At 37.6% G+C, this 27,981-nt stretch overlaps 1 protein-coding gene across 3 annotated transcripts in view; it reads left to right on the forward strand.

Annotated features, from left to right (window-relative positions):
• MGAT5 (alpha-1,6-mannosylglycoprotein 6-beta-N-acetylglucosaminyltransferase) overlaps positions 1-27,981 on the forward strand; it is a 139,532-nt gene that overhangs the window by 78,984 nt on the left and 32,567 nt on the right. For all 3 annotated transcript variants that reach the window (XM_052792317.1, XM_052792315.1, XM_052792318.1), the window contains 6 exons: positions 6,066-6,137; positions 7,223-7,384; positions 9,019-9,188; positions 10,081-10,215; positions 16,479-16,612; positions 21,802-21,935. In XM_052792317.1, coding sequence (XP_052648277.1) covers positions 6,066-6,137; positions 7,223-7,384; positions 9,019-9,188; positions 10,081-10,215; positions 16,479-16,612; positions 21,802-21,935 — 807 coding nt within the window. The remainder of the gene's footprint in view (positions 1-6,065; positions 6,138-7,222; positions 7,385-9,018; positions 9,189-10,080; positions 10,216-16,478; positions 16,613-21,801; positions 21,936-27,981) is intronic.

The raw sequence follows: 27,981 nt of genomic DNA on the forward strand, positions 1-27,981 counted from the left end.
CAGGCAGGCAGTCATCTTGCACACCACAGATTTTGTAGCACCTTCAAAATGACTACCTATCACTGAGGAAATGCTAAACAAAATATAGGTATTACAGCTTCTAGAGGAGTTGAGAAAGTCACCTTCCCAATGGGAGCAGTTCTTCCACATCAAATTCTCAAATGGGTTTTCTAAGTGAACATTATGAGTTCTCTTCTCTGCCTGGCTTCATACTGCCTAATAAATTCAAAGATGCACCTTCTTTCACCAGCTATTGCAGCACTGGTTTTTTTTTTTTTATTTCCCACTCTGGGGCTGACACAAGATACTTAATAGCAGCACTTCACCATGGATAGCAGTACACTGAGCAATAATGTTGTTCACCTGATGTGCAAAGAAAGTTGCTTTAGTTTCCCTGTAGATGGGCTGCACCTGCCCTTTGGAAGAGTCCAAAATGAAGATTATCCCAGCTGTTTAGAGAGAGTACCCTTCAGCTTCTGCTTTATTAAACTCCTGCTGTGGCTCTTTAAAAGCATAAAGGACTTCCTGAAGTTTTGGATGTGGAGAGCTGCTGGCAGAGTATACTTTCATTCGGTTTGGAAGATGCTCAGACTACCCCGGTGCTACAAACGTTTGCCAGGTTCTTACAACTGTGCTTGAAGTACTTGCTCTGTAATATAGTCGAGTGCTGCAATATTGACTTCCCTTCAGTTTCAGTGTGTTTCTGAGGAAGAGTTGCTGAAACAGATACCTGTAAGGCTTCTATATAACATACTCTTTGAATTTCTTAGGTTTGTTTGTTGGGGTGTTTTGGTGTGTGTTGACTCCCTTACCAGTAAGCTATGAAAAGATAAAGTTGCTGTGAGAGTGGGTTGTCTATGATAATGGACTAGGGAAACTCTTGAGTTCAGTTTAAGTAGAATCTAGGCATTCAGACCCTGGTTCAAAACACCAACTTTTCACTAATGTCTAGAATCATGTAGCACTTAAATTTTGAACTTCTAAACTACCATGCAACCTAACCTTTTGGAGCTAGCTACATAGACTCTAGACAGTGCTGTGTCTACTGCTATTCAAAACCAAGTAGGGAACACTTGACTTCTCAAGTGGACCTAGTTTCTTGAGCATGATCAAAGACTACCTACTGCATTTGATTGGCATTGTATTCAACACTAGGTACTGGAGGTACAGCTGGTCTTACTCAAAAATATGATAGTGCAAAGGTAAATATAATGTGTTCTGAATAATAGCTAGACGTTTATATCACTCATCCAAAAAATGGTTAGTCTTCAAATCTGCAGTTGCTGCTTCCCAACAATCTTCTCTAACTGCTAATCTGCAGTCTGATATCACATCCTTCCTATTAAATCATGTGCATGACAGTGTAATGGTTGCTATGGAGAGAATAAGCTAGAGAAAGAACTGATGCTAGCACAGTGAGAGGAAGGTTGTCCTAGAGAGAGGGAAGAAGAGTCCTGGTTCCTTCTTCGGAGACAACTTCTGTGTTTTGTCTTAAATGATCAAATGAAACTCATAAACAAGTTGAAGAGCAGAATCCAAATGAATGCCACTGCCCCCCTTCCCTTTGCTCAAATTTAGGGCTTGTTGCATGTGGCTGTTCTGTACCTAAACAAATACAAAGCTGAAGTATTTGTATATTTCTGATGGAGATTTCATCTAGGCCCACTTTAGTGATATCATAATCCTTTCTGTCATCGTTGCCAATGACAGAGAAAAGTTGCATATGAATGGAACAATACCAGATTTGTAACTGCATGCTGCAACCTTAGCACATGCTATATCATATTCCTGTTTATAACCATATACATACACATCTATACACACATTTGTATGTATACACACGCACATGCTTTTTTTCCCATTCTACATGTTATTTAATTACAGATATTCCTGGTGCAGGACACATTATGCTTTAATGCTGTTGCATTTTCTGCAAGCTTTTTTGTTATGAGTTATCAACCAAAGCAGGTTCCCTTCCCCTGTCACCCCGTTCTGTATCAGGAGCTTCCAGAAAATGTGTTGCAAAACAAAGTCCCCAGTTCCTCCCCTCACGTTCCCTGCCCTATCTCTGCCTAATCCCTGGTAGTTTCAATGAAAGCTGATAGGCTTTCTTTAGGCAATTTGGGAGCAAGGGGAGAAAAGCAAGTTCCAGGCACCAGGTTTTTTCACAGAGTTTGCATCACTGTTGGTGCTTACTTGTCACACAAGATGAAGGGGATTGAAGGCCTCCACTCAAGTCAATCTGAGCAGTTTTAGACATCCTTACCTGTCTTTCTCCCACATCTGTAGTTGGAAGTTAGTACTCACTGAAATAAAACCTGACTTATCTTACATCAGGAAGTCTGAGAAAAGTGGATTAAGGTTTCACTGGTATTTGCTGGGAAAAAGATCATTTCCTAGGCATCCTCCTGCATTTTTCAATAACTATAGCACCTATCTGTTTTCAGAGAAGTTCCCATGGCAGTGGCTAATAGTCTGAATCTGAGAAGAGCAGCTGCAGGACTTGTTCAGAGATGATGAGTACAGTTAGCGTTGCTGTTGTGGGCCATATTTGGGTCATGCAAGGCAACCAAGAAAATTACTTAACCACTTAGGTTTCATATTTAGTCGTAGGCGTCCTTGTGGTGTTCTGGATGAGAAACCCTGAAGTGATTTGCCGAAGCGGCAATACTTGGTTCTTTAAAAAACAAACCAAGAAAAAAAACCCACCCACCCACTTTCTAGGCCATCTGAAGTTCTCATGGAACTGTAGGTCCTGCCAAGAGCTGCAATTAGAGGTAGTTCCTAGGCTTAAAGGTGAGAGATTGCATGTTCCGGACAGGAAGTGGTTAAGTGCTCGGATTGAATTGAATATTGGTACACTGGGCAAGAGAGGAAGGCCAAGTAATGAAAGGGTAAAGGAAAGAGCAGAAAGTGGTTGTCCTGAAAAAGGCCAACAGTATGATTATTTAAATTATTTGCAACAGAAATAGTATGTATTCTGCACTACTGTGTATCATTACATGGGGCTAAATAGAGAGGAACACGAAGTTAATTTTGTTACTCATCTAGGTTAGTGCAAACTGTTGCTTTTAATTCTGACACAAAATATTGAGTGCTATTTCTTTACAGGATTTTTAAGCAGTCTTTACTGAGGTTTTGTACTGCTGTAGACTTTAATTTTACATAGTGCAATGCAAAAACACAGTTAACTGGAAGCTTTTTTTACTTTAAATGCATATAAAAATGCAATTGCTGTGGTTTTTGAGGAAAGCAGCAATAAAACTTAGCAGCCTGCTAGATATCTTGTATAAGTAACATCAAATCAGCACGCTTTTTAATTCTGTAGTAGAAGCCTGTCAATGCTATCGTTTCCTTTTCCAATAGTTCTACAAAGGCTGTCTCAAGTCTTTGATACCTTGTGTAGTTGCATAGGTTGAAACCCTTCTCCCTTTCACCGAAGCATATATAGACTCTTGATCATCTGCTGCTCTCACTAAACAGGGAAGCAAGAACCAGAGATGGAGAGAAACACCTCTGTTTCCTCTGAAAACCTTGGTTTTGTTGGAAGTGTGATATTTCTTGAGTACTAGGCACCTCTAAATATGGATGTTATGACTTGTGTAACTTCCCTGCTGTAGTTTTTCACTTCTGCTTTCTTTGCTCTGTATCTACCTGGTAATATCTACTATGATTTAAAAGTGTCTTCTGGTGCATGAGCTTCAGTGTTGTTTTCCTGTTCTGCCTTCTGCCATCATTCTAATCATATTCTGATTTGCCTCTCAGTTTCACTTGGAACCATGAGTTATTAATTCCAGTTGATTCTTTAATTATCTGCAAATTTAAGTCGTGTTCTGAACAACAGAATCTGTATTAGCATTTTGGCTGGTTTTGCTATCGTAATGTTTCCATCTTAGGGGCATGTATACCCCTGATCTTTTTTGCCCAAGAAATTCACTATTAAAGTAATCCCTAGTTTGGCTGGTTTGACAGTCAGTATTTTGCCTTTCCATCCCCACTTTCCATGTGTCAATACGTTAAATTAATAAGGTTTTTTCTTCTTTCCCCTTCCCATGGTACATCAGGTTTGCTCCATCTTTGCTTTCTTGGTGTCCTTGTTAATTATTATCCCCCAATCTAGCAGCTCTTTGTGAGCCATTGGCTCATAAAAATGAGCAGAATTCTTTCCTTTTTCTATAACAGAATGCCTATGCATTCTCCTCAGTGCATTTATCAGTCCTGAAAATAACAAAACAACTGGCATACTTTGAAGAGTACGGGTTTAAAAATCCTCTGGTGAGTTAAGTTGGTCTTTCCAATGAAAAGAGGAATTGACTTAAGTATCAATAACGAAAAATGAGTGCTAGGCCAACTGTGTACACTAATATTACTTTGAGTCTACTCCTTAAGTGTTTATTTGTGATTAGAATTACTGTAATTTAATTTAGACTAGAGGGATTACTTCTGAAAGCACAGAAGAACTATATTTGGTTTTCAGTCAGTGAGGCATGCAGCTAACTGTCCTTGGCAGCTCTGAAAAATCTTCAATTCCTTTAGGAAGCCTGATGGTACAATGTGAAATACATGAAGCCAGAGAAGGGGCACGTACAGTAGTCCTTGAAATGTCATATCTTAATTTAGATCAGTTTTAATGCTAGGAATAATTAAAAATTATTTGTACTATTAAAAAAAAAAAAAGAGAGAGAGAGATTGGGACTGTGCATGATTTGTAATATGGAGCTTGCAATTCTTTTCTACCAGTGATTCCACAGCTTAGGTTAGTAAAAGTTAGGATTCTTAATTTCTACAATTTCTAGTATGTTTCCTGAGTGGGAGACCACTGAAGAATCAGATGTTTTCAAACAAGGTTGATCAAGTCACTGCTTTCAAATGTTGTATTAAATACGTTGAGTAGATTGGGTCATAGCATTTAATTTGAATGTTTTTTATATAATTTGTCTGAGGAACCTAAGCTTGATACATTTCTTCTTTTTAATGAGGTTATGATGTCTGTTAACTTATTTTCATGTGATTGGTCTTCCAGGCAATCATTTGGTATGATCTTGAGCTTTTAGTCTCTAATGCTTCAGGCTAACTGCAGCATGATTAAGCCGTGTGTTTTGATGGGTCTGTGACGGGAGGAGCCATAAGAGCAAGTCTGACTTCTAATTCTCTGGGTCTTGTGAACTTTGTCAGTAGCGATGGGGTATCTTAGCTGGCCTATAAATTTTTGCATTTCTCCCTTTTCGCAGTACAGTTATGTTTCTGTTTTCATGGGTTTGCCTCCAACAGTGAGATTCCTTCTTCTGAAATGCGAATGGTCTAATTTCTTAAGGCACATGAATAATAAAGATTCTACAGGACAAGCAAGATCCCTAGGGAAAGCACAGGAGCTTTCAGTGACTTGCATTTGCTGTTTCTTCCCTAACTATTAGCTGTTGTACTTCTTTTTTCTACTAGACAATAGTGGAAGTATTGCATTTGCACTGATTATGTTTCTCTAAGAATTACAGCTATTAGTACTTGTAGTTATTGTTACTTATGTTATAATTATGTTACTTATACCCTTCAAATAGGGTGGGTTTGGTTTTATTTTTCTTTGAACTTTTTGTCTAGGTTGCTACAAAGTAGAACTTTGGTACTTGGGTTTTTTCAGGCTTTGCCTTTTTGTAAAGATATTCTAGGGAGATGGGAAATGTTCCAAAATACATATATTTTTAAGGTCTAGAAGTATAAAAAACTTAGTACTTTTTGAAAACATTTAGGAACTGCTCAGAGAAACTGTGTTTAGAGCATTTAACAGCTGATCTCTGTCTTGAAAGGGTTTTATCTCCTGTATTCATTATCATGAATGAATATCTAAATATGACTTTTGGTTGCAAATTTGCAAGGTTAAAATAGTATTGAATTGCAAAAAGTCGTCTTAAGCTTTTCTTCGAAAAAGCAGTTTTACCTTGTGGTGACTTACTAATCAGCTGATGCCTTATTTAAGCCATAGAAAGGTGTAATATAAAGGCAGTGAGAGACTTTGGTAGATCAGCTGAAAGTAGAATAGAATGATTTATTTTCATGTGATTGTTTTACAGGTTGAAAATTGGTGTCCTCGTTTACCTTGGAGAGCAAAAAATCCTAATGAAGAAACTGATCAAAAAACAGTGGTAAGAACAACATTAAAACTTGAGAAATAATTCAGTAATTGTGATTCATGCAAAAGATCCTGGAATCCTGGGCCACATAAGTGCTAATAAGACTAGAATTTACCATTTTTATTCCTCAGTTCCTCAAAACTGAAGGGAAGCATCCTTGGCTGTATATATGTAGCTCATTGTGTGTTTTCTCCAGTCATTGTACCGTGCTGCAGTCTTGGTCGTAGATTTCCATTAAAAACATTTTCTGTTTAAATTTATGAAATATTGTACACAGATACTGAGAAGAATTGAAAATCCATAGACTGTTCACCAGTGTTGAGTGACCATATGTGAAACTGTCCATTTTTATTGTCCCATAAATCCGGGCCTTATATATAAAAATGCCTTAACGGAAGAGGCTTATATACATTTCATTTTTTGTAGTAACATTTTGATTACTCCTAGTTTTTTTCCTCTAAAAACTCTACAGCATGCAGAGTTGTTTCCAAACTGTTGTAGCCTAATTACGTAGCACTTAGGTATTTTAAGATAATTTCTGGGCTGTATGTGAACATTGCTTACATAATTTAGACATAGGCTGTCTCATTTTGTAAGGCCAGTTGTTCTTAGATCAGTCTAGTTTTAAAATGAGTATTTCGTTTAAAATATATACTTTAGTAATGTTTCTTCCTTCGTGGTATAATAGGACAATTCCTTGTATTTGGAAGATTCATGACATACATGAATCTTCAGCATACTGTTCTGATTTTATATTGTGTGTTAGAGGTACTTTAACCTCATTTTGAAGCACATGAACAAAACCATATCTTATATTGCAGAAAAAATACATTGTGAAATATTGCAAACATATTCTGGGGCTACCAATACTACTAATAAAAATAACAGTAATTTATGTGGCTTAGAAATGTCTGTTTAAAGATATCTTAAATATTTGAACTAAAACCTCAACTTTAGCATTAGGAGTGTCTTTTTTTTTTTTTTTTTTTTCTTTAATGAGGAATGTAAAGCACAGAGTTCACATTTGAGAAGATTTTTCACTTCTGGAAAGTACACTATTTGAAGAATAATTAATTTTTTTAATGCTTTAATTGAAGGCTGAAATTCGTATCAACTTTGATAATCTCTACAAAATGATGTCAAGACATGAGGAATTCAGGTGGATGATGTTACGCATCAGACGAATGGCTGATACCTGGATTGAAGCAATTAAATCACTTGCAGAAAAACAAAATTTGGAGAAGAGAAAACGAAAAAAGGTAGATGAAAACATTTTTCAGTCCATGTTCCAGAAGTTACTTCAGAGTGGAAATACCAAATATGTCTAAAAGGCATCGTATTTATACTTGTGCCTCTTTTCAAGAAGTATTTCGCGTTTGAAATTACTGTTACATTGGGTATTTGCTTTACAAATAGTTTTACATACTTTCCATGAGTCAATCTTTGAGTAAATTTTCTAACCTCTTTAATTTTGATTAGAAACTATGTAGAAGTTTCTAAAGGGAGAAACTGTTTATTTACTGCAAGCTGGTGACATTAGAATGTTTCACATAGTCATAAAAACAATTGTACATGTTTTTTGTCCAAAATTGAGACTTTAAATGGCGTATTTCTGTTTTGGATTTGAGTAGACTTAAAGTTGACCACAACTTTGGATTGGATCAGTTTAGACCTCCTGTAATGAGTTCAATTTAAAAACCGTGAGATTCTTGAAGTGAAAAGTTCTATTTTATTTAATTCCTTTTTTTTTTTTTTAATTATGTCAACTAGTTAAGATAAAGGCAATAGTTGTGAACACAACAATGGGTTTCCCTTCCTGCCTTGCTCTTACTGGAGGCAGTCCTGAGTGACAGCAGGCCACACACAGTCATGTTTCTACCCTCTCTTAAGTGTGGCTGGCTGCAGCTCAGCTCCTTGCTTGAGATTCTCAGTTCTTGCATGAGGTCTAGGCTCCATGTTGTGGCTCTAATGTTTGTCACATAGCACAGTCCTTGAGTAGGCTCACCTTCTGTCGAGGAGCAGCCCTCCAGCCTGTTTCACTGAAGAAATATAACATCTGAGAATACATAAACTCAAGAATAAACAGAAGTGATACTGTACTGCACAGGCAGTTTTGATGGGATGCTCTAGTGCTTATTCTTTGCTTTTAAAAGTCCTTTGAAGTTGCTCTTCTAAAACATATGATGATTTCATTTTTATATGTCCAGTTCGATTCTGGGAGCTGCAAGAGATTAGAACAAAATGGGGTTATGAATGTTGCTTCTTTATAAAGAGTGAGGGAGAAGGTTTTTGGTGTTTGGAAGTTTTTATGCTTGGCATTGTATGTACCCACACTCAAATAACAGTCCGGGTATGTAGCAAAGTGTTTGGAACTCAGCTTCTGTGCTTTTTTAGAAAGGCAAGCACAGATTTCAAGGAACTACAGAGAAAACTCTTCTCCAGTGGCCGTGGAGAGGAGAGGTTCGGAAAGCATCCTGTTTACTCTTATGCAGTCTTTTAAGTTCTTAATGGCTTGTTCACAACAGCATCCTTAACTATACTGTCTTGCATAAGCAAGTATATCCTACTTGAGAATATAAGTCGTTATTCAATCAAAATAAGTTACTGTAAGCCACAACTTGCTGTGCAGAATTACAGATTATTTTGTGTATAGCACCAATTTTGGGGGTTTGTTTAATTACTGATCTGGTGGCAGATAATAGTGCAAAACAACACTCTTACAATTACTGTTCTAGAGATCCGTTGCAAAGTTAAATTATTAGAGTGGGAGTATTGGATTTTTTTGTTTGATTTTTTGCCCATAGATGGAATTTAATAGAAAGAAAAAATGCTGTGAGGTATAATCGTTGCATGTTTAATGTCGATAACTCTAACATATGACTTTCCTTTCTAGATTCTTGTTCATCTGGGGCTTTTGACAAAAGAATCTGGATTCAAGATTGCAGAAAATGCATTTAGCGGTGGCCCACTTGGTGAATTAGTCCAGTGGAGTGATTTAATTACATCTCTCTACTTACTGGGCCATGACATCAGGATTTCAGCTTCACTGGCAGAGCTCAAGGAGTAAGGAGATTACTTTCACTTTTGAAACTGGAATAAAAAAAAAAGAATTGTACACTCTTGAAGCTTCTATTAACAGTATATAATTTCTTGAAGCATAAAATGAAAGTGATAATTCACTAAACAGATGATAAGATTATTTTCATGAGCTAAGTGTATGTGCTATGAAAAGGGTAATGTGTTTTCATTGTAGCTTCAGGCTCCTGAGACTTCATAAATGAATGCTGTAAAATTCAAACTAAGCAGCTTATTCTTTAACATTCCAGGTGCTTTAACCAGCTGCAATAAGAAATGCTACAGACTAGCATAATTCTGTGTCCTCTTCTTCAGTTTCTGCTATTCTTCACTCAGTATCTCATTTTAAAATAAAAGTTTAAATCCTTTAAACACATTATTTTTTATGTAGTTAATTGCTTGTGTTAGGTCAAATTGCTCACTCATTTTTGTCTTGCTTTGCATACTAGTTCAGCATTAGGCATAAAACATCTGTTTTAAGCTTAAGCACGTACACTTTTTCTGTAGCTTTCTTTTTTTATAACAAACATGACAGCATCATTTTATAGAGAGCTCTTATACTATAAAGCTGTCAATAGAAGTCAGAAATTATTTCAAATAATTTCAAAGCACACTATTTTTAAACATTCCAAACATATTACTCTCGTTTAAACTAGATGAGGTTTTTAGTGAAAATTAGCGCTTTACTGATGTATAAACATTACTTTAATAAAAGCTGAGTATCTTTAGCATTTGAATGTTCTTACATGGTTCCTGATTTGGAAAAGACAAGAGTAAAGCTTTTTTGGAAAGGGGAATTATTGGTATAAATATTATTACAGCATCTATTCAAGGTATTTGGAAAGTAATACTTTTCCATATTCCTTCTTTCTTTGTTTAGGATTATGAAGAAGGTTGTAGGTAACAGATCTGGCTGCCCTACCCAGGGGGATAAAGTTGTAGAACTCATTTACATTGATATTGTGGGACTCACTCAGTTTAAGAAAACCCTTGGTCCATCATGGGTACATTACCAGTAAGTGTAACACTTATTTGACCTCTTAACTGCTTTGTGAAGGAGCTTTTGTTGAATAACACATGTCAAAATACTGAGGTGCGTACATTCACGTGAATTTGAATTTATTTAAAAGTGCAAATGTGGTTCTCTGTTCTCTTTCACTCTTAGGCATAAAGGGGCTATTACCTGTTTGTTGCATACCATCTTTGTACCTCCCCAGCAAGTTTGGGATTCTTGGATTCAAGCATTTTTAATCTTAATGAATTATATTATCTTGTTGAGTCATCGTCTTTGTCTTTCTTTCCCTCCCTTCTTTACACACCCTCCCCCATCTTTTGTTCTGTAAATTAGTAGATAAGATGAGAGATTATTGGATTTTGTTGTTTAGTTGGAATACCAAAGGCATGTTTTGCTTGTCAGTGTTTGTAGCTGTACTGGTTTAATGATTATGGAGATTCATCTATTCTAATTGTATTGCCCAACAACCGCAATGCAATTTTTTCTGTTCCATTCCTTAAGATGCTGGGCAGAGACTTGTCTTCAGGGGTAGGTCTAAAGAATAAACTGCAGTTATTGTTGCTTCTGTAATCTATAAACATCTTTCCATTAGAAATGGAAGATGGCGGTCAGAACAAATTACGTTGTACAGCCTTCTTAGTGTCTGCAGCTTTAGAACCACATGTCTTTTTGTCAATAACTTTAAATTAGGAAGCCTCCCATGTGTTGTACGAATACATATCAGCATGAAATAAAACCAAATCTAAGTTACTGACTTTGATTTTTCTATACCTAATCAAATTAGCTGTGTTTCATGATCCGTAAAGTCCAGTAAATCCTACTTGAAGGAAGGTATTGAAAGGTGTTCACTGCAGGCAGAAAAACTGTTTTCTCGCAACCTCAGGATTTTCTAGAGCATTGGGTCTTTTCAGCATAATTTTAAATGAGAGCACTATGATCAACATTGCAGATTAGATTACTCTTAATCTCTTTTTTTGAAGCAGAGGAGTAAACGGATATTCTGGTTTTTTGGAGCCTGCTAATAAAGATAATCCCATTTTCCACTGAGCTACAGTTGGTTGTCTGTCTGCCAGATGTAATTGTCACTAGGCAATCACATACAGTATTGTGGTCAGGATATAAAAACATACTTATAAATTTAAAATGTTTCTTCCCTTTTTGCTTTCTATTTCCTATTTGGTATACTCTGTAATGACGATATGGAAATACACCATGACATTGAGATTATTAGATGAGCTCTTCAATTTTTCTTGGTTATTTCATGAATCATTAAATCTTAAGTTGTCAATCTGTTTTTCATTGATTCCTAATTTGTAGTAATGATGGACTTTTTCTGGTTTAGGAAAGTAGAATTTAATTCAACTCTAAATAAGTACCTTAGGTAGTATAGGAGGTTTTGTTAGTCCTTTGAAGAAGAAAAAAATTATTTAATGCCTCTCTTCTACAATACTGCATGTCATGAGATGGAAGGGGACCTCATCTAGTCCATAGCCTTGCTGAAAAGTAGATCGGATGTATTTGTCCTTCTTGAGAGATTTTTGCCTGATCTTTTACTGAAGACTGCAAAAGATGCCCCAGCCATTGTTTTGTATTGGTAAGCTTTTCTTTAAAGTGTTTTTCTTGGCCTGATTTCTTGCAAACTGCCCATAACTGCTTATTCCAATATGGTTCTGGGTAATAAATTACATCCTTCCCCTCTCTGCTAGCCTCTAGAATATCTTATATACTGCTTTTCCTTCAATTTGCTTTTCTTCAAAATAAATTTAGGGGTTTGGATCATTACTTATAATTCAGGTTTCGTAGACCTTTCGTCAAACTTGTTGCATTTGTTGGGCATCTCTCTAATTACTTGATACTATTTCTCAAGTTCAGTGTACAAAACAGGGTCCAGGGTCTAGCAGAGGCTACCAGAATTGGTTAGAGCAGAAGAATTAATTCATAGCTTCAGGCATGCTATCTCCTATTTGAGGATCCTCTTGCAATCTTTTTTTTTTTTTTTTTTCCTCAGCATCATGAGTTACCTCATAAATTCTGTCATCAAAATATTTTTAAGTTAAAACTACTAAGTCCAGTATAAAGCATAATTATATGTTTTTGTTTAATTCATTCCAGTAAAATAAACATTATCATAAATAAAGCTGCCTTATAGCCCTTGTTCTTTACATTCTTTGCTTTCTTAGTTGAATTTAATGTCAGTAGGAATAATTCTTTGTCTTGAAAGAAGTGTTTTGCTTTGTGCCATATAGTTTTTCAGCAGATATGTGCGGGTCGGCTCAGTCTGGTTTATGCAGACCAGACTCAAATGCAAATGAATTAAAACTTGTTTATTCACTTCAGATTGGAATAGAGTGGTAGAATAAACCTCTGCCTTCAGAACAGTCTCTTGGTAAGAGTGCTGTATATAATCTCTGTGAGTGAACTTGAGCCCTGAGGAAATTTTTAGGTTTCTAGAACTAAAATCAGGTTTCTAGAACTGCTAGCTCAAAAGAATGACCCTGCTGCTCTGAGGGGTATTTCTGAACAACTGAAATACTGTTCTGTACGTCTGAGATCTGTAGCACCAATGACTCTTGGTAGCAGATGCTTTATCTGCGGTATAATTGGTGCTGTAAATAGCATGAATATAGGAAAACAGATCTCATTTTTGAATGCACCTTATTTTCAAGCGGAATGCCTGGGCATGCTGTATTTTTCAGTTCTGAAGTCTGGATATTTGAATGCACTTTATGTGCAATAAAGCAACATAAAAATTAGTAGCTTAATGCAGTTTGATGAGTGCAGCTCACTGCGTCTCTTAGGACCCGCATCCTCCATACGGCACATAAGAATCTGGTATTTTTTTCATTTTTCTACAGTGTCTCTAGCAATGACTCATTCCCATATGCCAAAAATCCAACTGGCTTTATTCTTGAAATAAATTAACATGACAGCTATCCTGAAAAAAGAGCAACATTCCTGCTTCTTACATGTTCTCTAGAATACATCTGTTTTAGGAGGGTTATTTTCTGACGAAGTTTTTGCATTTTAAATGCAAGTACTGAGTGGCCTGAAAGTTAATGTGTGTGTCTTCAAGGATTTCCATAGGCAGATAGGAGCTGCTCATGATCTGAGCTGGCTGGACATAAGCCACAACAGTCTGGAGTCCATGTATCTGTGCTGGCACGTTGCTGTGCCTGAGCTCAGTGCACCTACAGAGCTTCCAAACCAGAACTGGTTGGGTTTTGACCAGCTTGCTCCCAGGAAGATGTCTGCAGCCACTGTCATACATGTACCCTTTATTTAACAGTTTATGCTGGCATAAACACTAGTTACTGACAGCGATGGGTGCTGCTGGACAGCATTGCTTGTTTAAACAAAGATGAAGTATGTGTAAGTAGAGAAAAATTATACCCTCAGGAGGGAAAAGGATATGAATAAATGTGTATAAATACTTCCACTAGGACAGCCCAGTTAAGATTGTGCTTGTGCCCAATATTTATGGAAAAATGCTCACTTTAAAAATGGTGATAATCCTGGGTTACTTTTGTCTGTTTGTTTTTTATAAGACCCAAAATTCTCACTTCTAATATGTTAGAAGAAAGAAGACTTTAATATGGATGTTTCTATAAGCAGTTTGCCACCCACCAATCCTCTTTTTAATTAGTCGGTGAATAGACTAATCAGTCCGACACCAATTCCAAGGCATGCTGTAATTCTCTGCAACTTCAGGGCTAAAGCTAGGTGACATTTTAGGAAGGAAGGGGGAACGGAGTAAAAATTGAAGTTAAAATCACACTAAATTAAGATTTTTATTTAAAATATATCCCTGATTTAAAAAAAAATACTGTTTTGCGTTTTTGAAATGAATTATCTCACTTTGGAAATGCTAAAATATTGTATGCAAAAATCAAACTTTTCATTTTAAAATAGTTCAATTGAAAGAGATTTAAACCACTAAGTGAAACAAATGGAGAATATAGTACTTGGGAGACAATTGAGGCATTCGTACATATGTTAAAATACCAGTTCAGCATAACTGGCATTAATTACATTCACTTCTAAATTTTAAATCTTTACTTTACCAGTTCTTTTCTGCTGCATTTTAGGGATTAGGTTCACCACTTGAACCTTCGATCTCTCATACCGTTTCTGCACACACTTGCATTTTCTGCTGTGATCTTTTTCTCTTTTCCAACTTATTTTATGCCCGAATGATATAAATATTTTTTGTTTTCCCTTCTTTCTGGTTTAGCTTAGTTTCTGTTGCATCACATTTCCTGTCCTGCTTCAGAGACCCTGCGCGTATTGGACATAGTCACGCATATCCCCATGAACAATTAGTGCTACATACCTTACATCTGAATACAGGAAAAAGAGAGGAGACAAAGCACTTTGAGATGATCACATGTGACGTAGTGCTCCTTACGTGTACACTTTGACAAACTCCAGTTATGTTGCAGTTTTTCAGTAGCGTTCACCCATTTTTCATTTCCCTGTACTCAAGTACCTGGCCAAAAGCTGTATATTTGATAAGAATTTTGTTTTAAGGCCTGCCAAGAAATAAGAGGGCTTTTATTACTGAATGATTCATCAGTGCAGAAGTTGTTTTGGTCCTGCTGGAGTATTTTGTGTGATGCAGAGATAATTACCACTGTTGTAAAATATTTTCATTGAGAACAGTTGACATAAAACACTGCACAGAAACTGATCTGTCAGCTCTGTTGTTTGGTGAATCATAATGCCTTGTATATTTTGACTTTCTTTTTGCTTGGAAGATCTCTGTGAAGATTAAAAAAAAGGAAATTTGCTCTATTTGTACTTTCAAATACAAAGGTAGCATTTCATATGAGAGTTTAAAAGTTGCTGGGTTTTTTTCTATTTGCCAATTTAATGGATACTTTAGAGAAAGGAGCAACATATAAGAAATATGTAAATGTATTTTTGGGACTAAATTCTTTCATCTTTTAAAGCTGAAAAATGCTTGGAGCTAAGTTCTTTCACCTTTTGGGGGCTAAATTCTTTCCCATTTTAAAGCCAAATCCTGGTGTTTTACTGAACAGAATGTGTATGGGCTTGGAGCATAGGAAATGTTGAAAACTGGGAAATATAACCATTTTTAATAGTAACTTTTGCAGCTACCTCCCTTCTCTGCCACCCCTGAGGTTGTGTCTCCACCTTGGCATGTACAAGCCCTGTTATACAATATGCAGTGATAAGAGTTCATGTCTTTATAATATAGTGGCACATGATGTAGGAACACATCCTATATAACTTTTTTCTGAAAATTTTGTTGATTGGAGCCATGTAATCCAATTCATTTGCAGTGGAGCCAATAGTCAGTATGATGGCCATAAAGTTCCTGTCCAAGCCATATCAAAGGTTTGGCAGGCTGCATTTTGGAAACATAACTTCTAGAATCTGTATGCTAGAATGTGTGCTGTCTTCTTCATACTGAGACTTTTTCTGCATTTCATGTACTATGGGCCCTTTTTTGTAAGGAGCCACTCGTAAATGAAGTAATTTTTTTTCAAGGAATTAATAGGAGCTTAAATAAAGGACTGAATGTGATTCTCTCATCCCAGACCCTTTGTAATACATTTGCCAAGGTTTCTCTCAGTTGTAGACTGGTTGTTGCAGACATTTGACTTTTATATTGTTTCTTCAAAAGTCTGTGACAAAATGTTTCATAAACAAATAAATGATCTGTCTGACTGCAAGCGTTCAGCAAATTAAACTGTCTTCAGTGCTTCTTCAGTAGGTCTAATTGACCCAAATGTCAGAACCTGGAGAATAAATACAATTGTCTAAAGACAAAGTACTGTTCTGCTCTGATCTTCTTGGCACGTGGCCCTCGGCTGTTGCATTTGATTTTGTGGTAATGGGTGAGAACATTAGAAAAGAGATGAAGAATCCTTTCTTCTGCCTAAATTCTACTTCAGAGCCCCAGGAATGTAGGTGACCACAGTAGCATTCCCATAAGCTCTACTTGGACGTTAAAGCATAACTTCGTTCTGTAAGAACAAAGAAACCCAAAATAAGCTCCCGGGTTGCTATTTGAATGTCTGATATATCCTTGAATTTGCTGATTGTAATGTCTTTGTGAATGTAACATGAACAGAAATGTCTGAAATTAAAATGTACCTTCAGTTTATAAATCATCCACAGTTGCAAACAAAAACAAAACATACCTTCTTCATTATTGTAACTTTGTATATATACACACACATGCTTATATATACAAATGCATGTGTACCTACAGTAATTTTTTTTTTTTTTTCTTTTAGGTGTATGCTAAGAGTTCTGGATTCCTTTGGAACTGAACCAGAGTTTAACCATGCCCATTATGCCCAGTCTAAAGGCCACAAGACACCATGGGGAAAGTGGAACCTTAATCCACAGCAGTTCTATACAATGTTCCGTAAGTATCCCTGTGTTTTTGAAGAATTTGGAGCTTTAAAAAGGAATGCTGTCATTGACAAGAATTTTTGTATTATGAAAGACAAGTTCACAGTTTAATAAAATACAACTGCTAAATGGGAAGAATGGTAAGTGTCAGTAAGTGTCTACGCAAAAGCTCTATCATGTTTCCATCCAGTAATCAGAAAATAACAATATCAACTTAATATAAATAATGATAGGGAACTTTAGTCTCAGGGTACCCGTGGAAGGTGGTGGTTGGCTTTTCCTTCAAGTGTCAGTGAGTTTGCTTTTGTTAATTTTGCCTTCTCAAATCCTGCTATGGAGTGATAGGTTTTTGAGGAACTTGCTAGATTGCATTTTTACAAACTGCACTCTTGCACTTCATCATGTTAAACTGAAGTTTGTAACTATTTTAACTATGTTGTTGTATTTCTGTTTTTTTTCCCTCAACAACTGAGCAGCACAATTCCTTCGCTATTTCTTTGCATTCAGAATTAATAAGCTAACACTCAGCAAAAGTAATTTTTTGTCTCTACTTTTTTGTGGATTTCTCAAAATTTTCACCTAGCTTGTTTTCACGTTGTGAGCATTCATCCTGAACTGATTCACATCTATTTGCCAGCAGTGTACAAAGCTATTGAAAAACAAGTAGTAGATTTCAGCATTGCTGTAGATCTTTGAAGCCTTGTTAAATATCCTAAAAAAAAAAGAAACAGAAATATAAATTCTGTATAAATTGGGTCAGATTAAATGATTACCGTGACCTGCTCTAGCCCTAGTCTGACTTTATGGCACTAGGTTCTAGAATCAAAGGATCTTTCTCTTGCATGTTGTAGTAGTAGTTCAAGTTTGTTACCTTTGAAAGGTGCAGAAAGATTCACTACTGCCAGCTAGCTTGAGGGTAAGTGAGGCTTAGGAAAGAGGAAAGTGCATGCTGTTGTGTGCAGCAACTTCTCAGCCCAAGTCTGTAAAGAAACGCTTGGTAGTGACCAGCCTGACGTCCAAAGTTTGGTGGTGGTCCTTGTCTGAGACTAAGGCCAGGGCATGCACTGTTCACTCTCATCAGACTTCATAGTCAAGTCTTTCAAACTTTCCTGCTTTTCATAGCAGAATTATACATGCTGCTGTCTGGTTGACATGCTTTTGATTTCAGTTGCCCTGTAAAATTCTTGAGAGGCATATTTTGTCTGTCAACATTTGCTGTGCAAGTTTTTCCAGAGAAATATAAGTGAAGGTTGTTCAAAAGATAAAAGACTTCATTCACAGTTGTTTCAAAGCAAGTAACAAAACGCGTGGTGGGGAAATGTGACTTGGAAGTGGTTGCAGATTTTCTGTCTGGACATTAGTAAGTAGAGCTTGTTCCATATCCACATGATTTGCTAACATTTATTGGTTTATGTCCTAAATGGAAAAGGAGATGAAAGCTCAATCGTGCTGTATTTAAGTAGTCCAGTTGTTGGGAAATTCATGTGTGAGGTCCTGTTTAAGATAGCACCAAGAGTGATGATGCACTTGAGGAAAATGGTTGCATGAATATTTGTGGTACAGCTGCATGCTCTGTGTGTGCACTCCTCAGTCCCACTCCGTGAAATACAGAATCATCATAGAATCATAGAATGGTTTAGGTTGGAAGGGACCTTAAAGATCATCTAGTTCCAACCCCCCTGCCATGGGCAGGGACACCTTCCCTAGACCAGGTTGCTCAAAGCCCCATCCAACCTGGCCTTGAATGCTGCCAGGGATGGGGCAGCCACAACCTCTCTGGGCAACCTGTTCCTTCAGTGTCTCACCACCCTCACAGTGGAGAGCTTCTTCCTTACATCTAACCTAAATCTGCCCTCTTTCAGTTCAAAGCCATTACCCCTTGTCCTATCACTACATGCCCTTGGAAAAAGTCCCTCCCCAGCTTTCCTGTAGGCCCCCTTTAGGTACTGGAAGGCTGCTATAAGGTCTCCTCAGAGCCTTCTCTTCTCCAGGCTGAACAACCCCAACTCTCTCAGCCTGTCTTCACAGGAGAGGTGCTCCAGCCCTCTGATCACCTTTGTGGCCCTCCTCTGGACTCACTCCAACAGGTCCATGTCCTTCTTATGTTGGGGGCCCCAGAGCTGAACGCAGTACTCCAGGTGGGGTCTCACCAGAGCGGAGTAGAGGGGGAGAATCACCTCCCTCGACCTGCTGGTCACGCTTCTTTTGATGCAGCCCAGGATACGGTTGGCTTTCTGGGCTGCAAGCGTGCATTGCCGGGTCATGTTGAGCTTCTTGTCAACCAACACCCCCAAGTCCTTCTTCTCAGGGCTGCTCTCAATCCACTCATCGCCCAGCCTGTATTTGTGCTTGGGATTTGTCCTGGTTTCAGCTGGGATAGAGTTAATTGTCTTCCTAGTAGCTGGTACAGTGCTATGTTTTGAGTTCAGTATGAGAAGAATGTTGGTAACACACTGATGTTTTCAGTTGTTGCTCAGTAGTGTTTAGACTAAAGTCAAGGATTTTTCAGCTTCTCATGCCCAGCCAGCGAGAAAGCTGGAGGGGCACAAGAAGTTGGCACAGGACACAGCCAGGGCAGCTGACCCCAACTGGCCAAAGGGGTATTCCATACCATGGGACGTCCCATCTAGTATAGGAACTGGGGGGAGTGGGGGTGGGGGAATTGCCGCTCGGGGACTGGCTGGGTGTCAATTGGCGGGTGGTGAGCAATTGCACTGCGCATCATTTGTACATTCCAATCCTTTTATTATTACTGTTGTCATTTTATTCGTGTTATCATTATTAGTTTCTTCTTCTCTGTTCTATTAAACTGTGCTTATCTCAACCCACAAGTTTTACTTCTTTTCCTGATTTTCTCCCCCATCCCACTGGGGGGGTGGTGGGGAGTGAGTGAGTGGCTGCGTGGTGCTTAGTTGCTGGCTGGGGTTAAACCACAACAGGATTGCAGAAGAAAGTAAATCTCCTCTATACAGAACTCTGTTGTGGCGGTATAGACTACTGTTACAGTTTCTTGTTCAGAGCAAATCACTTCATAATGAATTTTCAGAAGAGTATGACTATATTGGAATTTCAATAAATAACCATTTCCAATTTTCACTACTGGAAATGACTGCGGGTTTTCCTTTGCAGGAAAAATAGTAAATAGATTGCAAGCAAACTCATTGTGAAGCATGAGTGATTCCAGTGCTATAGATTATTCAAGGATTTTGCTTCTTTTTGTACCAGGTGCAGAAGAGTCAGCATGTTTTGTGATGTTTAAAGTTTAGTTTTGTTTTTTGTTTTCTGCTGCAGAGATAACACCATCTTTATGGCATTGTGATTAAAAGTGCATGTTATGCATCAGTAAAGATTTCATGACAGATTGGAACCCTGGACAGCTTCCCAAGATCCCCAGACTCTATTATGTTTTGAGAACTCTGATTATAAGGGCAGAAGATTATTACTGAACAACAAGCAAGCCATATTCAAACTTGTGGCATATTACCAAATGCTTGATTGTTCTCTGAGCTTTCCAGAAGCATGAGGGCGGTTTTCCCCCTTTTATGTTTTTTATTTAAATTCTTTTATGCAAAATAACAGCACTGGTACTTTTAAAACTGCCTGATCTTGCTTAAAAATCCATGTGAGTGCTTCCTGTCAGTGATGTTTGAGGCACTGAATTCCACCAGTTCTAAGTGCTAACTTTAACAAAGGTTTATTTTGCTTTTGAGTGTGTACTGCCTTGCCTCTCCTTTGAATGCAGTCTCTCATCCAAAAATATGAAAGGATGGAAAAATGACCCTTTTCAGGCATATTTGCAACGTGCCATTTGCTATGCTAAATTCTAAGAAGTCTTTGGGTCTAAGTGAGTGCCTAGCTGTTGCTGAGGCATTTTTTGTGAAAAAGAGTAATTGTCATTTGAAAGACTAAATGTAATGGCAGGGGGAAGTATACACTGTGTATGGTTTCTCTGTTCTACTGCATTATCCACTTGGCTGATTGTCAGGAATCAAAAAGCAAAACCTCATAATTGCAATAGATTTTTTTTTTTTTTTTTTTTTTTTTAGAACTCTGACTATAGGTTTAGCATTGCCTGGGGCATTGTCTTTGGGGGTTTTTTTGGTTTGGGTTTTTTTAACTTTGCAAAACCGCTTAGTAAGAAGTTACCAGCTTGTGTGCCAGAATTTAAAAGGGAGGCTTATAGAGGAGATCGGAGTGCTTATTGCAGCCTATTTCTATGTAAACTTGTGAGGCTATGACACTTTTTAGAGAGGCGCGAAAATCCCACATGTTGGAGTAATGTTTATGTCGTAGGGATGGATTTTTACCTGAAGCCTTGAATGTTGCAGTCCATCCCTGGAATTAAACACCCTGCCTACAAAAAGAAAAAAACCAAACAAACAAAACAGCAAAAAAACTTAGTTTTAATGAGCCTATAGGTCTGTGTCTTTGTAGGAGGAAAACAGTGGCTAGTATTCCTGGATATCACTGCTGGAAAAAGACCAACAGAGGCTAAAAATAATACAGAAAACTAGGAGTAAATTGCATATCCTTTGCATGCACTTTTTTGTCTGGGCGTTGGATTAACGACAATTTTGCCAACTTCAGTTGTCACCTTTCAGTATTTTATGATAGATCTATCTGAGTGAATTAGGCAGTGAAATTTGTATTCTGATCTGTGTAGTGTGACTTCGTAGGCTCGTAATTATCATGGATATGTAATATGCAGTGATTTGAATGGTTGGAATTAGCTCTTCCAATATAGGAATTGAACCCAAGAAATTTACTAAAATTTATTTGTGACAGTGGGCAATATACAGCTTTGTTAACAAGCATAAATCCAGGGGTTTTTTTCAAATTGTTGGTATTGCATCTCTGAGATTGTCAAGCTGGATTTCTTCCGGTTCTCTTATCTCTAATAATAAGATAAAGCTCAGCACACAAAAAATCATTATCGTTGGCCTCGGTCCAGCTACAAAATTTTTATTGTCAGAAACAAGCCAGAAAATAACTGCTTGCTTTAGTAGACTTATGCAGCAGGACTTAAAATAAATGAGAAGTATTCTCAATAATAAAGTAAGCAAATGTATCTCTCAGTATGAGTGTGAAGGAAGTGATCTGTTGAATAATATGTTCCTTATACCTACTTTTCTGACAACATTCATGCTTTTCTAACATTAACTGATACTTGAAAAGGTTTTGAATATGCTCCGTTTCTTACAGCTCACACTCCGGATAACAGCTTCCTTGGATTTGTGGTAGAGCAGCATCTGAATTCCAGTGACATTAAACACATTAATGACATCAAAAGGCAGAATCAATCTCTCGTTTATGGCAAAGTAGATAATTTCTGGAAGGTGAGTTTTCTATACTCATATACTTGAGCAAATTTATTTTTATCAATATAATAAAGCATAACTCTAAATATAAAAATATCCCTTCTCTAAATCTATTAAGTTCTTTTTCTGAAAATAAACATATTTAAATAATTAAGTTGAACATTTTGAAGTCTCTCTGATGAGGAAACTTCTGTCTAGATTGATGTGGATCCTTTGCTATTGATGTACACCTTTCTGAGAATAAAAAAATTTTATAGTCTTGATATCACAATAATTTTGGAAAATGCAGAAGCTGTTAAAACTAATGGGAAATCGAAGGTGTCAGAGGCTTTGTGAACTTCAATCAGTCATAAGCAAATGTGTCTTTCAGTCATTTCTTTTCTTATATCTGCAACCAAAAATGTGCTGCATTTTGAACTGGAAGTTGTGTTTCACTAAAGACCCTAGAAGTGTTCAATCTCACTTTATCTCCCTGTAATAATATCAGAGTTTCTTAAATATTACAATTACTCTATTGTCTCCCATCTGCAGACAAGAGCTGCAGAATAACAACACTGGGGTTTGGTCATATTTTCACAAAGTTAGGGTATATTGTGCTGTTAAGCTCACAGTGGTCTCTGCTTTTTGTCCACTGTCCTTTTCTGGAGCTCCTTCATCCAGGCTGCCACACCTGGGAGAGTGTGTGTCTCATTCAGTTTTCAAACTTGCTAATAACTGGATTTCTTCCAAGTTATTAGGAAGAAATAGCTAATAGCTCTAGCTCTGTGTGCCTATATACTCTATGCCTTCCCTCCTGCCTAGAAAGACCTTATTTCAAGCCTTTTGTCAACTGAAAAAGGAACTGATCAGTACATGCTGTGCCATACATGGGACCAAACAGTATGACAGTGTGAGAGCACCCATGTCTCGCATTTTCTTTGCTTTTCTCTTCCTTGGCATGAGAATATCAGTCTTGCACGGTTTTCTGAACCACAGAAGCAACATTTATTCTGACAACTGTATTATGCAGAATAAATTCTTGAAAAGTGATAGCTACAAGTAAACGGTCCCTCTGTGAGACAAAACAAAACAAAAACTTAAGAGAAATGGGAGAATGTTGCCAGTGGTAGCAAAAAGGTAGAGCTGAATACTGCTTGGCTACTGTGCCAAGAAAAATACGTATATTAGCTGTGCATGTTCAATTGTGATCTCTCAGGTTTATATTTGGGCTTATTGCATTAAGCTATGTAATCTGTGTCTTAAAAGGAAATATTGCTTTGCATTGTAGTAAATACTGTGACAGTTACTCTATTTGGCTCATGGTATAGAATGATTTAGTATGCCCCTGTCTGCAGTCTCTTCTTCTGTCTGCAGAATGTTGGAGCAGAGCTGGGATCCTTTCTTTCAGAGCTGGGATCCTTTTCTAGCTGAGGCTCTTGTACTTTTAGTTCTTGATCTGATTATCAATCTCTCAGGAACAGCTGCATGTAATAACATCTATACTTCCTGACCTGATTTGTAGTGCATATCAGCAGAACAACCTGTTGAATACTAGCTGGATTTAGGGAGCAAGATAGTTGCTTAGTCACCAGGGTTTTTTTCACTGACATATATATCTTTCTCAGTTTATTCAGTCTGCATGAATTCAGAAATATGTATTAATAGTTTATATGCCCAGAGGGGAGATTTGTGATTTTCTAGTCTGAGATTCTGTATGACACACAGGATATTCATGGGCTGATTAAGACAAAAACATGGCCTTTTGGAAAAGAACATCCAATCTTGATTTTTAAATAGCACATGATGGAAACACCACTATTTCCTCTGGTAAAATCCTCAAATAATTGCCTTCTCCCTTAAGACTTTGCATTATTTCTGGTACAGATTTCCAGATGGTAATTTCCAGTCTTAGTAGCAGTTACAGACTTTGTCTACTGGACTGACGATGTTTCTGTTATTTTTCCCTGTAGGAATATATAGGTTGAGGTCAAAGTAACCCGTAGTCGTCTCTTGAAAAGCCTCTATGTGCTGAACTACTAAGAGCTTTGTACTTTCTAATCCTTAAGTGTTCTCATGTGTCTCTTTTCTCTGAACTTTTTCAAGATTATTCACATTCCTCTTGAAATGTGAATGTTAGCAAAGGGCACATGGGCCATACCAGCACCAAATCAAAAAGAAATACTATATGCATTGTTAGGCATATCCCCTTTTCACCATTAGGAACTCGTGTTTAGACAAATTCTCAGCCAAGACCCTTGTATCTTGTTTTAAAACTGCTGTTTTTCAAGTCACTGCTCCATTTCTGTCAGTATTGCCTGTCTTGTTTCTTCCAAGATGTATGACTTAATACCTGGCCATATTAAAATGCTCACTTTATGCTTGTAACGTCAAGCACATTAAAACTGTAACTTGCAGATTATAACTGCAGTCATGCCCATATGCACTGGTACATAAAATGCAATCATCACAGATAGGCTTTGAATTGGTGACAGTGTGGGATGTCTTATCTGGAGTGATAAAATCCAATTCTTGTGATCCACAGAAAGCCTGAACTAATCTTGTGTCTGTGTAATTTGCTTATTTCATGTTTCCTTCATTCTCCCTGTTCAGTGCTCTTTTCATCTGCCACCATGGCTTGTACGGAACCAGATTAATCTATTTATCCCGCTCCTTTTCTTTATATTGAACATGGCCAATTAACGAAAAGTGTAATCTCCACAGAATACACGTGTCACTGCTGGGCCTGATCAGTCATTAGAGAAGCACAGTGTGGAGGAGAGAGCGTTCCAATCCCCAGAACTGCTATTGGGGAATAGCAGTTGCAAATAAATTGTTTAATTTTAAACCAAGCAGGTTGAAGTGGAACTGAGGTGTGCACAGGACCCTTTTTGCCTGGGGGTGGGACTAGAATAGCTAACTGCCATCATGGTTTTGTATAGCTGTGGACGTGGGTCCTTTCCTGCGTCTGTCTAGGCCTCTGAAAAAAAAAAAGAAGATGCCAAATTACTTGTCATTTCATCTTTGCTAGAAATCCCCATATTCCTAGCTCTGCTGCATGGCTGGGCAGAGTTGGTGAGGCTAGCTCAGAGCACCTGCTTAAACTGTGTGCGCTAACCAGGTTATTGTAGCTAGAGAATTATGGATTTCTTACAATGTTCTGTCTTCCCACATTGTTCAATGGGGCTAAACTCTGGTATGAACATGACAAGTAACAGGGGGAGAAATACAGTGATGAATTCTGTCGGCTCTGCTGGATACAGAAAAAAATGTCAGCCCATGCCTGAGACCAGTGGCATTCATCCCATATTACAGTGGGCAAGTCTGTGTATGTCTTGCTGGAGGTCAGGAAAGATGTAAGCTGCAGAGACTGTAAGATACATCTTGTTTACTTCCCTCTGATAACTAAATCAGTCTTAAGTGGGTTGAGGATTACAAATAGGACGTTGTAAAGAATTTTGCTATGTTTCTAAAGGTTATCCTTAGAAGTAAGCTATCAAGGGCAACATTTGCCATGTTCTGGATGTGTTTGTTGAAATCAAAGATTTGGGGTTTTGTCTGGGATTTCTGGCAGTACTAAGGAGTAAAGAGAGTCCTATCTCTGCCTAAGTGAAAAAGAAGGAATGAATAAAATGTGAGTAAAACCCATAATGCTCTCCATTATCAAAATTGGCTTTAATTACAGTACATTTCAATTAAAAGGGAATGTTTGAAGCCTTTAGTTCCTGTTTCTGTCTAAGTCTTTTCTTTGTTCTTCTTCCTGCAACTTCCTATCATACTATTCCAATACTTCTACCCTTAATCCTAAGAAGAAAAAAGAGTCGAGATTCATTTTACACTATTTGCTATTTCTTTTTTTTTGTGGGGTGCTGTGAGAGAAATCAGAATTTTGCTTGTTGCAGAAAATGGCCATCAATGCATAACATACAATTGTATGATGATTGCTTTAGTAGATTTCATTATAGTGTATTGGAGTTGTCTTAAAAATATTTATATATTTAAAGGCAAAATAATGTGTGAGTTTGTTACTAATGCTGTTTGACAAGATGGGCATTCTTCTTAAATGTATAATGTCTGCATAACAAGTTTTGAAGATTTGGAGATGGTAAATGGTTACATTTACCTTGTTCTCAATAGGAAAGTACATAACCAAGGCTGTTCTTACTAACGTCTCCCCTTTATAGCTCCATGTGACATACGTAATTTCCCTATTGTATGCCCTCTTTCATGAAGTGGGAGGAAGAAAATGAGAAGTCAGAGAGGAAGAATAATACTTCTAGGAATAGTTCTGTTACAAGCAGAGATCAGTGTCTTGCTGCTGGCAGCGTTGCCTTTTCCCTTCCTTCTGATTAGTTTTTGTGCTTCATATTTAGCAACAAACCTTGGGTGAACATTTCATTTCATTTTTTAAGCTAAAAGAAACATAAGGAAAGGGAGAAAAGATCCTTCTCGCCTTTTCTCTCCCACATGGTCAGCGCACTTGCAAACTTGCCTCATGGTGTTTTTATTTTGTCTTCCTCCAAATTTTCAGCAGCACTGTGGGCTTATCTATCAATCGAAACTTACCCTAGTTGCTGTCACCAGGCACCAGGAGCACTGTCCTGCTTTATGCCACATAACAAATTGAAATGAGCCAGACACTTTAGTTCAGCAATATTTCTGAAATTCACCATTTGCTTCTGAAAGAAGTATGGATGAAAAAAACAAGTAAATCAAAGAAAATGAGCAGCTATAGGTACAGTAAGTAAGTATACGTATATGTACACTTCTGAAGGCTTATTCTTCAACATTTATTATGAAAATTAGAATTTCATTTATTATGAAGAAAGAAAAAAATGTTTTCCATGAATATTTACCTTTCAGACAGGTCGGTGATCAGCTTCTCTTTTTGCAGAACTTTCCAGCTGCGAAATGAATTAGTGAGGTCTTACAATACCAATGAACACAATCATCTGCTAGTATTTGATTATCACAATACCACCACAACCTTTTCTTCCTGGGGTTTGTTCTGGTTTCAGCTGGGATAGAGTTAACTGTCTTCCTAGTAGCTGGTACAGTGCTATGTTTTGAGTTCAGTATGCGAAGAATGTTGATAACACTGATGTTTTCAGTTGTTGCTAAGTAGTGTTTAGACTAAAGTCAAGGATTTTTCAGCTTCTCATGCCCAGCCAGCGAGAAAGCTGGAGGGGCACAAGAAGTTGGCACAGGACACAGCCAGGGCAGCTGACCCCAACTGGCCAAAGGGGTATTCCATACCATGGGACGTCCCATCTAGTATAGGAACTGGGAAGTGGGGGCGGGGAATCGCCGCTCGGGGACTGGCTGGGTGTCGATCGGCGGGTGGTGAGCAATTGCACTGCGCATCATTTGTACATTCCAATCCTTTTATTATTACTGTTGTCATTTTATTAGTGTTATCATTATCATTATTAGTTTCTTCTTTTCTGTTCCATTAAACCATTCTTATCTCAACCCACGGGTTTTACTTTTCCCGATTTTCTCCCCCATCCCACTGGGGGGGTGGGGGGGAGTGAGTGAGCGGTTGCGTGGTGTTTAGTTGCTGGCTGGGGTTAAACCACGACAGGTCTCACTTCCTATTTTCTTCTCTCCTCTTGCACTTTTCTGCTTCAGCACTTACAGTGCACACGTATGTCTCATTGGTAGTTCTGGAAATTTCCATTCAAAGGACAGGAACTTCCTGGTTAGGCATTAGTGCGCATCACATGACAATGAAATTGTCAAATGTTTTTAAAAACCCAGTTTAGGAAAAAAAAAGGAGAAAACTTCATGGATGAAGAACTGCAAGAAATGACGAATGAAACAGATAAAGATGAGGATAGGGAACTGAATAAGCAGAATTTCTGGAAGATTGTGAAGAACCCAAGCCTTTACTGAGATGTTATATTCATTCTTTGTGCAAAGGTTATATATGTGCAAATAAATTTTATATATATATATATGCGCATATATATATATGCACTAATGTATATTTTATGCAGATATATGTGGTAGGTGCCTAACAAAGAAGCCATAAATGGACATTCAGGGAAGAGCGAACGCATGGCAAAGTTATGTAATACTTCCTTTG

Source organism: Harpia harpyja, chromosome 7 (genome assembly GCF_026419915.1).
Source record: "Harpia harpyja isolate bHarHar1 chromosome 7, bHarHar1 primary haplotype, whole genome shotgun sequence".
In the NCBI taxonomy this organism is placed as follows: Eukaryota; Metazoa; Chordata; class Aves; order Accipitriformes; family Accipitridae; genus Harpia; species Harpia harpyja.